The sequence below is a fragment of the Cygnus olor genome, chromosome 3 (genome assembly GCF_009769625.2).
Source record: "Cygnus olor isolate bCygOlo1 chromosome 3, bCygOlo1.pri.v2, whole genome shotgun sequence".
Taxonomy (NCBI): domain Eukaryota; kingdom Metazoa; phylum Chordata; class Aves; order Anseriformes; family Anatidae; genus Cygnus; species Cygnus olor.
Window position 1 is genome coordinate 50177517 of NC_049171.1, and position 11996 is coordinate 50189512.

The following is an 11996-nucleotide window of genomic DNA, read 5'->3' on the forward strand; positions in this document are numbered from 1 at the left end:
GTAATATGCCTAATAATAACAGCTGGGGAGGGGGGGAAGGTGATGCTGTATTTTACCCTGCTGGCTTTTTTTTTTTTTTTTTTCCCCGTATGCTGGGGCAGATGCATCATAGGGTGGTAACAGGGTAAAACACAGCCCAGAAATGATCCAGTTTAGATACTGGTTCCCTGTGCATTTTCTTACACCTGACACCAATGGTGAAAGGCTGAATAAATTCATTCTAATTCATTTTTGTTGGGAAGACAGAGTTTAATAATCATTCAGAGCCTTACAGTCATAGCAAAAGCGGCTATATTTTACAGATCACATTGCAAGTTGTCCATGCAGGTAGGTTCTTTCTATTCACTAATTATTAAATTGTGTTTCAATTTAGCATTCAGGTGTGCCAGTTCTTCCCATGCTCTCTGGATTACTTATGTCAGAACTTAAGAAATAATGTTTTAGTTCTTTTTAGAATCTTGTAAACTCAGAATAGTAATTTCTACAATATTTTTTTCACTAGCCTCTGTTATTCTTTGTCTCATATTTAGTATCTCAGTGGCTCTTGAATGTAGATCTTTTGTCTGTTTCTTGTTGATTTGTCTTAAAAAAAAAAGAATCCTATTATTTTTGAAGTATTTATTTTAAGGAAAAAAACATCTAAAGAATTGCATAATGAATCTAAAGAGGAATGACAAACCAGATCCCATTTACTGCAATTTAGCCAATATCTGCTTGCATTGCCAAGTATACATTGTATGTCTCCTGACTGATAGTTAGGAAAAACTCTCTGAGATCATTTAATGACAAAGAATTAGATTTCAAAAACTGTGGAGCTCTAACAGCTTTGTATACAGTACTATTCAACAATTGTTGAATCTTGCATTAGGATGCACAACCCAAACATCCCCAGCTCATGTCAGTGTCTGAAAATGAGCTGGGATCAGATCCAAATGTTCAAGAGAACCAATTAAAATATATAACAACCAAATGTGTCTATATTTGGGTGTTTGAAAATCTAAGTCCAGAAGCAAACTGTAAATTATCAGTGGCTGATAATATATTACTCAGAAACTAGACCCGTTTCCTCATGAACCGTTTTTGAACACTAAGAGCTGCAATTAAAATTGTAGATATTCGTTATCAGATTAAATCAGGACATGTTCTCCTTCAGAAACTAATTATTTTATTGCTTCCCATTCTTGTGCCCCTTGGAAAAACTGAACTTTTAATTCTTTCCTTCCTTCCCACGTCATGAATAAGAGTGGGCATGAAATGCCTTTTATTGGTTTTCACAGCTCTGAAAGAGCTTTGGGGCACTTTGCTGGTACTTGCCCAAAACTTTGTGGGAACTTGCCACAGCAGGGTTTAAATAGCATTGTTCTGGTGGGTGCTTTATGCACCTTCTTGAAATGGAGAACATTTCCCACTATCCATCTACCCTGTCCTTTGGTTCCATTTGCTTGTGCTTCCTATGATTTAAAAGGTTTGGGGTCTGGCGGCTCTCCTCCTAGCAGCTGATTTTCATTAAAGCTTTGATGAGAAACTTAAGCTGGAATCACAAACATCTGCAGTAAAACTTCCTCCCCGCTAATAGATGTTTCTCAGAACATAACCTTGTTGTACCAGAAAAAAAAACAGCAGTTAGAAATCCAAAGTGCCCATTATGGGAGTTAACCTAATATAACCCTATGGGTCTGAAATGAATTCATTTAAAGATCTGCTTTTTTAAAGGTAGATGCAGTTCCTATTAGCTTAAAAGAATACAAAGATTTCTGTCAAGCTAAAACCCTTTTTGGCTCAGACCTCAGCTTTAGGTCTTCTGCTGCTTCTTTTAGTACTAGTTTGTTTTGAAGAGATTAATGCCACAAGTAAGGATCAAATTGTGCTTTCTCTAAACAGTCTGCAGGACCTCCTGTTCCAGCCCTTACAGGGGAAGGGGTGAAGGCAATTTGGTGATAGCTTGAGCATTTGTTAACAAGAGGCTAAGACTTTTGATCACTCTGTTTCAGATATTTAATGTAAGCCATTTTAGAGAGGTGAGATTTTCACAATTTCTGGGCTCATTATTGCTTATTGCTTTAGAAAACCAGAAAGAAAGCACCTCAAATATCGTTTCTAGCTTTTGAAAATTTAGATCAGCAACTATGGTAGAAGGCAGGTGGAAAAAAAAGAAGATTGTTAAACATGTCATTTTATTGTGCAAGCTCCAACAGTTAACTTTATTTATGTCTCTTATGGTAAATAGCTATATTTTGCCTCGACTGTGACGATCATTTCCTTTAAAGGACTTCTCTTCTTCTGCCTCTCTGCCCTTCTCCTGAGCCAAAACCACTGATGCTGGAAACAGTTTTCCTCTTCCATCCATCCAACAATATCATGCCTTCCTTCACTAGGGGAATTGGCTTCCTGCCTTGTTCCAACTACTTCAGATATTCTTTAGCCTTAAGACTTTAGATTATCTCATTCTTACTCTATTTTTTTTTCCTCTCCTTCATCTTCTTGCTTTAGTTTTCTTCCTTTCCCACTAATTGCTTCCCTTCTTTCCACAGAGGAAATTTCAGTTCATCTTTTTATTTTACTTGGCAGATGTCTCCACAGAGTGTTTTCTCTTTCTTCCATTAATCCTTCCTAAACTGATCTCCTATACTGGTCTCTCTTCACTATTTTCTTGAACCTCCTGCAGTCATTTACATCAGAAATAAATGAATCTTCATCTGGATATCACCTTACATTCATTTTACATTAAAGTTAGTGACTACACAATGTGAATCAAAGGGAAACATTTGCCTTGTTCTCCAGTATTTGAAGTCTTGCCCCACTGTTTACTCTCACCTTAGACTTTGTACTCTTCCACTGTTTATGAGCAGCTTTGCTCCTACCAGGGAACAAAATCTGCATCTATATAATTAAAATCATCACGTCAGTGGAATTTGCAAACGTAAATGTTGACAGTGGCAGGCTTCAGATCCAAACAGTAATGTATAACCTGCCTTTTATTTTAAAGGCATGTGTTTGACAGTGGGATATAATTGTTCTCAAAAGTTAGCTCTGATTTTCTGTCTTGTCTCTGTGCCTCAACAAAACTAGATGTGTCCCACTGCCTCCTTTCCTTTCCTTTCCTTTCCTTTCTTTCCTTTCCTTTCCTTTCCTTTCCTTTCCTTTCCTTCCTTTCCTTTCCTTTCCTTTCCTTTCCTTTCCTTTTTTCCTTTCCTTTCCTTTCTTTCCTTTCTTCCTTTCCTTTCCTTTCCTTTCCTTTCCTTTCCTTTCCTTTCCTTTCCTTTCCTTTCCTTTCCTTTACGCTCCTCTCCTCTCCTCTCCTCTCCTCTCCCTCTCTCCTCTCCTCTCCCTCCTCTCCTCTCCTCTCCCTCCTCTCCTCTCCTCTCCTCTCCTCTCCTCTCCTCTCCTCTCCTCTCCTCTCCTCTCCTCTCCTCTCCTCTCCTCTCCTCTCCTCTCCTCTCCTCTCCTCTCCTCTCCTCTCCTCTCCTCTCCTCTCCTCTCCTTTCCTCTCCTCTCCTCTCCTCTCCTCTCCTCTCCTCTCCTCTCCTCTCCTCTCCTCTCCTCTCCTCTCCCCCTCCCCTCTCCTCCCTCTCCCTCCCCTCCCCTCCCCTGCCCTCCCCTCCCCTCCCCTCCCCTCCCCTCCCCTCCCCTCTCCTCCCCTCCACTCTGCTGACCTGCCCTCCCCTCCCCTCCCCTCCCATCCCCTCCTCCTCTCCTCTCCTCACCTCTCCTCTCCTCTCCTCTCCTCTCCTCTCCTCTCCTCTCCTCTCCTCTCCTCTCCTCTCCTCTCCTTCTGTCCTATCCAGGCTAATGTGTGGAACTTGAAAACAAAGATTTCTGATCTTTGCCACTCAATAGTTTGCTTTCATTTGTGGTTGGACTGTCAGTTTGAAATCTTTGTCTTCCACCTCTGATGAAACTTCCTTGTAAATTGTTTTAATCTGTCCATATTTGGAAAAATCAATCTTTAACTTAATTTTTTTAATTGTAGTTGGGTTACACTGGTGAACTGGATCCAGCACTTTGGGCTCACTCTCATTTTCTCCCCATATACACTAGGATTGCAGCACTCTAACATCTCCCCTGCCTTATTGTGTTCCTAAGCCAAGGAACTTAATCATCCTAAATAGCACATGGGCAATGTGAGTACCCGACAGAGTGCTTTGCATCTTGTTCTGCCTCTTGATAGACAATCCAACACAACTGGATAAATTCTTCACTGCTTAATTACCTTTAAAATTAAAATTTACAACTAACCTTTAGTCTGAACACAGTCACTTTCAATTTCCACTTGCTGCATATGATTGCATTTTCATGCATTAGACGAACCAGCCTATCATTAAAAATTAGTTGCTTACACAATTAATTCAATTTTTTTTCTTAATCTTCCTCTGAGCTAAGCAGGCTGAATTCTAGAATCTCTCAGTTATCTTTAATTTCCTAGCAATTTAATCCTTCTCATGATACTTTTTGGAATAACGTTCATCAATCTATAAGCATTCTTCTTGAAACAGAGGCACAGAGCTAGATACATTATTCCATGATGACAGTTACTAGTGTTTATTATGCAGGTAATATTACATTTCATTGGGTGGAATCTAGTCAAGCTAATTTAAACAGTCCTGAAGTAAGAACCAACATAGCCCTTGCAGGTGAAGAGGCTCCTTTGAGGGCTTCCAGAGAAGACCACTAGGAATTATAGGATTTTAAAAAAATGGTGTCTCCATTACCATATGGGAAATTTGGTCTTGTACTTGAATACAATACCTCATTCAAACTGAAAAAGTCTAAGCACAGGTTATGTGCCTAAATTATGTGTACTGGATCCCAGTTGCATATTGATTTACAGCCAGGGCACAGAGGTATTAGATGTTGCCTGAGGTCCTACTCAAACTCACGGTCCACTTTGTGATGGGGTACAGTGTATTAGCATGGCATTGAAAATGTAGTCGGTCTCTTTTCTGCCATAAAGAGACTTTCATTCAAATCCAAGGCACAGGAAAGCTCCATATTAGCATTAATTCTCAATATTTTAAACCACTTCTCCAACTTCCTCTGAGTTCAAGATTGCCAAAAATGGAAAAGGAAGAGAAGTGGAAAACTAAAAAATATACACTAAAATGCTTGTTTACATTAACTGGGGTTGCATGTTCTTCAGTAGGTTCATAATTATGAACTCTTACCAGAAGTTAAGAACATCACACCAGTTACAGCTTGCAAACTCCCACCAGTACTATTACAGACCTCACAGATTTCTGAAGATGATATGAAGAGCAGAATAATGTGTGGGTCCAGTTCTGTCCATCACCTGTCCCACATGCTGAAATACCATACTTTTTGTCTGCCGTGGTCTGTGCTCTGCCTTTACAGCAGCACATTGGGCTTTGCGGTTGAGTGGCACCACAGCCCACCATAAAGCTCTGTGTAGTCCTCCAGCTCTGCCTCAGTAACCAGCCCCCTTGTATAACTTGGCACTATTCAACATGACTAACAGCCTCTGTCTGCTTGGGAGAGCTATGGGCCTGAGTCAATATTTAGACGACGGAGCTGAATCAAGCCATGCTGTGTAAGGGAGTTTATACTGCGGTTCGCTGTGAGCTGTGGGTTAAGAACTTGGGCTTGGAGAAGGCTAATTCAGAACTGCTGTGATAAGCCCTGTTCCCAGGGCTGGGTGAGGGATGGTGGGCTTCAGGAGAGGGAAAGTCTCTGATGGCTGGAGAAAATGCTCCTTCCTGGCAAGAGATTACCAAATTCATTCTCTGGCCACCACGTCAATCTCTGGGCTTAGGGTAGGTTCCCCAGCTGCCGTTACCAACTCGTAGATTGATGGGTAGGAGGTTCTCACTGCTAGAGAGCCATCAGCCTTGCCCCCAGAGGGAATCCTACTGGGCCTCAGAAGAAGTTGCTGTGGAGGTGGGCCCTGAAATGAAATTATGGGATGCATCTGCAGGTAGCAAGGGACCCTGAGCTCCTTCCTCATGAAACCATAACTTCCTGCAGTCAAGGACCTTGGCATGACTACTGCAGGCAGCAGCATCCATTTGTAACATGGGATCTCAACAGAGTGTAAAAGTTGCCATTGCGGGGGCTGAAATAAACTGCTGAAAGGAACACCAGTTAGTAGGCCTATAAGATCAGACTGTACAAATGAAACTTTAGGGAAGACTGGGATGGGTGATGGGAACTGTTATTTCTTTATAATGTTCAGTATATCCCACAGCACTTTCCTAAGGTAAAGCCTATTAACATGACTTTTGGGAACAATGTACCACATAATCATATTGAGAAAGGCTATTAATCGCTTATGCCCATTATCCTGCGGAATCTAGCTACAAAACCCCTTCGGCTCCTAAATCTGGCTTTTCATTCAGGCACTTTCCATTTTGTAAGCAACAGGTGGCAACATAGCCTCCCAGGGGCTGATCCCAGGCTGGTGGAGAAGGGATGTACATCCCACAGCATGGAGCCCGTCCAAGTCTCCGACGGCTCCTGAGAGCCCTTACACCGAGCAGAACAGAGTTTAGTCTCCAATTTTCTCACACAGGTCATGTTTCGCAGAGAGTCCCTCGCAGGGTGGGCAGGCGTTTTGGGAGGCTGTGCAGCTGCTTGGAGGCACAGCAGCGTGGGGATGAGCTCTGCCCAGTGCTGCGGTAACCTCGACCCTCTGAAAGGCTTGTACATTTATTTCCATGGCTATTAGTTCTGGCAACTGGAGTACGGGGGGATGGGAGGGAGGGGGGATTAGCCTTCTGGTATAAGAGATTGAGATCTTGATATTGTCATACTGACATGTCTGTGCTAATCGCACCTCATTTTTGGATGTTATGCTACAAGAACTACTCCTTCTCTTCCCATGACCTTATGTAACTCAATTTGCCTCCTACTTTGCATCTCCCACGCATGAGACATTACCGTCTCCCCCTCTCAGAGTATGCTGGAGTAATTTATTGTTTTCTCAAGCTTTATTTTTGAATAGTTCATTCCAGATGATAGAATGAGAAGTATCAACCAATCCCCAAATACAGGGACTGCAGGAAAATTTTCCACAGTCAAATTACTTCTCTGATCTCTCTAATTTCATTTGTCACTAATCCCAACCTCATACTTTTTGGAAGGCTTAAAATCTCTGCAGGTGTTTTCTCTGCAGGCAGTTTCCAACACACATTTAATTTATTATCCTTGCTCTCATCACCAGAAAAAACTTCAGATTTTGGAGGTGGATGGCATTCAGAGACAGAAGCACAAAACTCTCGAGTACGGTGTTTGCCCCCAAAAGAGAGACTCTGGAAATATAAGTGAGTTAAAATTCCAGGCAGTACACGGAGCAAGCAGAAAAGTGTTGTGACAATTAACCCTTGTAAAATAGGTCTGTTTGCACAGGCCTGCTTAGTTATGTTGGCAGGAAAGTCAGAGACGTGCTAAGCTGGTCTCACTGCAGAGTACAGCAGCTGTCTGCTTGCAGCAGGCATGGCATGTGTACATTTTGAAATCCTGAGCTGTATCTCTCTAGTCTCCAAATGCAGTGTCTCAGACCCCCCGCAAAAAAATCTCCGGTATCGCTTTAAGGATCGAATGATTAAGCTAACGTTAACCAGATGGGAACTTCAACACAGACAGATGAAAGCAGGAAAGCGCAGACACCAGAGAGAGAATGCAGTTACTGTACCTCAGCAAAAGGCACCCAGCTTCCAGTAGCTACTGCCTGCTGCTGCCCTCTGATAACAGTGGCTTCGTGCACGCTGACCGCTGAGCTACCTTCAATGTCAAACTGAAAGGCGCCTCCCGCGCTCGAGGCTGTGCTGGAGGAGAAGCATCTCAAAAAGAATAATATTGGAAAAACCAGGGGCCAGGCGGAGATCAAAGCCATTTCCTCCCCTCACATCCAGCAGTGGTCTTCTAGCGTCTTAGTAATTGTTTACCCTCTTCTGCAATCAGCCCCCCTTGGCTTAGTGGTGCCTCAGTTATTTTAACTTTCAGTGTTCAGTTTCCAGATGTGGCACTTCAAGGCAGTCTAACCAGATCCTTATTTAAAAGGGAAAAAAAAAATAAAGAAAGGAAGGGAAGAAAAGTGCTTTTGCTGCCTCCCTCGTTCACTCTCTGTGCCTGTGGCTCCTCTTTTTCCCCTGAGGCTCCAGCTCAATAACATACAGATGGGCAGTGCTTAAGCAGAGAGTGTCAAATGGAGATTGTATTCCAGGAAAGCACCGCTGGCTCCCCAGCCACCTTATCTCCCCCTGTCAGGATACAGACTGACGCTGTGCTTAGTGCTCTGGCTTCCTTCACATGTTCACATCGTTCCCTTTTACCTTTCGTGCCCAGACCCTCCCACTCAAACTTTGCTGTTCAGAAAGTGAGGTCAGCCTTTCCTCCCCCTGCGCCACCCCCACAACCCCGCCTGGGCACCGTCGACCCCTCTGCACCAAGCAGGGGCTCTTGTGACAGCTGTTTTTTTATTTTTATTTTTTAACATCTCCAGTTTATTCAGTGGAACGCAGGAAGGTGCCAAATTTATTAAAAAGCCGCTCGACAAACCTTTTCTTTTGGCTTGGGGGAGGGGAGGCTGTGGGCGGGAGGAGGAGGAGGATGAAGGCAGGCTGGCTGTGCCATGGGCTAATAGGGCAAAGTGGTTGCTCTAACATGCTTCATTGAAATCCTTTTCCTCAAGCCCACCTCTCAGTTTCTCAGCTTGTGAAAAAGAATATCATTCACTGCAATTTTGGAAAACGACTTCATTACTCAGACTCATGAACTTTTATTTACAAAGAGCATTTTGTATTCCTTTTTCAAGAGATGCTTTGTGAGGCCCTGCTAACAAGGCTTGCAGTGTATGAAAGCAAGCTGAATATATTGCCCACAGTTGACCTAATTTATGACTTCCAATCTCAAAAAGACAACGTAAAAATCTTCCTGGGTTTTGGGACAAAGAGAGGATGTAATTATACTAAAGTGCACCATGCCTGCTAAGGGGTCAGCACTACATCCTTTAGAGGTCCTGTTTAAGGGGTTTGTAACAGCACTGTACTAGAGATTGGCTTATCGTCCTTCTTTCTAGGAGTGGGTTCCCTCTTTCTCCCTTCCTCTCACTTTTTGTGTCTGATTGAAGACGTTATGAACCAAGGAAGCTGCCAATTGAGATCAAGGATAAAACAAAGTTCTTTGGTTATCTATGAATTTCTACATACCTGTAGGTAAAGAATTGGGCCCATAAATGCTGTATAGGTGTCATAGAGACAACAAAGAAGTTAACCACCAAGAGACTTTCTATATGTCAGAAATGTTGTGGGCAAGAAGACAAAGCTGTGCAACCCAAGGCTGTGAGGTTCAGGACCAAGGTTTGTAGGAGGAAACAAAACATGGTCAAGGTGGTTGCAGGTAATTCCATCCTGAGCATATAGGAGACTTCCCTCCATAGTCTGGACCTGATATAGCAGCAAGTATGCTGCCTCCCAGGATCCTGATGTTGAGATGTTATTGGAGGCTGCCAGGAGTTTTCCATCTCTTCCTTCTAATGGCAGCTCTGGGAATGGCCTGGAGCAGGTCCAAAGGTTCATGGAGAAAAAGACAAGGGAGGCTCCAGGCAGTGACCCTGTGTGGCTCCCCTTAGGCATCCTGCTGTAGGAGCAAGTTCCACATGTAAAGATAACAGTTAAAGCAGGAGAAAGAGGGAGAATAAAACATCTTGATAGCAAAAAGCAGAATCACCACTAATGTGGTGGCAAAGTAAATTTAAAACTGCCCAGTGAATTGTGCAGCAAATGACTAGAATATGTGATAGGGAGGAACTGTTGAGAAAATAACAGTGAACGATAGCTTGGGGAATAGTTATTTAAAGTTCATAAACAGGTGGATGGGAAAAACAGGAAAGCCAAATCTCCATATTTCTGGCAGGCAATCTTCAGCAAGTTCAGATACTTCAGAAGAAATTTGTTTTACCTAATATAAAAAAGAATTGAAGAAAGTAGGTGGTCTGTAACAAAAAAAAAGACATGAATCAGAAAGATGGAGAATACAAGAAGACTTGGTCGAACTGTGAGCTCTTTCAAGACCTGGAGCTCTAGAAAGAAATTAAAACTGACACTACATCTGAGCACAGGAAAAACATATTGAGACAAAAGCTGAAAGCTAAAGGCAGAAAATGATATGTAATTTTAAAGACAATAGGTATGAGAAGAAGATTTAGGACATTCTTAGCGTCCAGCAAAAAGGGAAAGTTATCAATGGAGAAATTTGAGAAATGAAAGTGTTAAAGATGGGAGAATTAATTAAATGGCTTCTGGAGGGTTTTCCAAGCTCTATGAACTTTAGTTTTCCTAGGAAGTCATTAGCTCTTAAGATTTTGGCTCTAGACAACAAGATTTCTAATTCTAGCAGAACAAAAAATAAGGCGTAGCACTGCTTTTGTACAATTGCTTTGACTACTTTTTTTTTTTTTTTTTTTTTTTTTCTGGATTGCAGCAATGAAAAAAAGATTCCTTCCAGTTTTCTCAATTTTGAAGTTATGTTTCACTGATAACTAGAACATTTTGGGATAATTTCAATAAATAAAATTTCAGAATAGAAGACTTTAAAAGAGTTCCTTTTTAAAAAAAAAGAAGAAAAGAAGAAAAAGAGAAAGGTGATTTGCAGAGTCTATAAGGTTTGTTTGTGTCTTTTCATCTGCCTAATATAATGGTTTTGGTACAGTTTAGGAGTGGAGTATGTCACTAGAAGTATCAGTTTGTAAGAGTTGTTGGAGACCAATGCTAGGTATTTAGTTTTAACAAATTAATTCAAGGAATTACACTTAAATGAACTATTACACTTTGACAGCTTAATTGATTTTTAAAGTCTTTTGTTTGCAGAGAAGGTGAAAGGAAGTTGAACAGGATATGCATGCATACTCAGTTTAGGCCAAGATCCTGCAGTCATGCATTTGGCCACATAATGGCTTTGAAGAGCAGTGCTTATGTGTTCAAAAAATTTGGCTTTTCAATTTTCAATTAGTTGTATTGGGAATAAAAGGCAGAAATTGGGAGTATGGACTGCAGGGTGCCCTGTGGAAGAGGCAGCCATGAATGGCCTTGGGCCAGCTCAGCAACAGATGGAAACAGTGTCCCAAGACATGGCTCCTCTGCTCAGACTCATGCAAGAAAGGCAGTAGCAGCTGTGGCAGCAGAGACTGGGAGGAGACATGCAGGCTCACAGAGGACACCCAAAAGTAAAGATATGCTTATGCTGAAAGGGACTTTATGAGGAACAATGTGAAGAGATGCATTTGGAGAAATGAAATGGAGGAGATGCATGGTAGAGGATATTGCTGAGGAGGTGGTTGGTGATGCAGTATTAGAAGGACACACTCAGCGCTCCTTAAGGTGTGCATATGAAGGACTGCAGCTGTGGGTGACCCACATGAGGGTATAGACCCCTCCAAGGGAGAGCAGCCTGCAGGTTATCCATGCAGGATTAGTGAAATTAAAGTTACCAAGTGAAAACAGTATTGTTACCCATCATGCCATTTTTATGTAAAATCAAAATAAAGATATTCATATCCCTTGTAAAAGAATTCACAATGTTAATTTACAACACTTTAATAGAGAGAGGTGACATAATTATTCTCAAGATCAAAGTCTTAAAAGGAAGATGTCCGCCTAACATCTTCAGAATATTAGACCCTTTAAAAAATCTCAGACTGGCTCCAGGCATTCAAAATCTGAAAAAAATCTCATGTTATGAATCTCTATAGGGAAGGAAATACCGACAACTTAAAGTGGTAAAAATATTAAATAATAAATAATTTATTCTTAATGAAACACAAGAAATCAAGGGTTATACAGTTCATCACAGCTCACAAGATCTGAACCTCTCCACAAGTATATATTCTTCCCACGCCAGAATGATTATAACCAAAATTCTGAGCAGAAAATGTTATAATCACCAGTATTTCTATACTGTGCATAAGTAGAATAGCTTGCTGAACAACTACATATAAACATCATTTGCATACAAAAGCTATTTCTAGCATTTAATTTTCAATCTTT

At 41.6% G+C, this 11996-nt stretch overlaps 1 protein-coding gene across 2 annotated transcripts in view; it reads right to left on the reverse strand.

The window, feature by feature from the left end:
• LAMA4 (laminin subunit alpha 4) overlaps positions 1-8268 on the reverse strand; it is a 97899-nt gene extending 89631 nt beyond the window's left edge. Inside the window, exon 1 of one of the 2 annotated variants that reach the window (XM_040552536.1) lies at positions 7646-8268. In XM_040552536.1, coding sequence (XP_040408470.1) covers positions 7646-7846 — 201 coding nt within the window. In that variant the 5' untranslated portion in view covers positions 7847-8268. The remainder of the gene's footprint in view (positions 1-7645) is intronic. The other variant, XM_040552537.1, reaches the window with a different exon arrangement.
• Positions 8269-11996: the final 3728 nt, after the last annotated feature.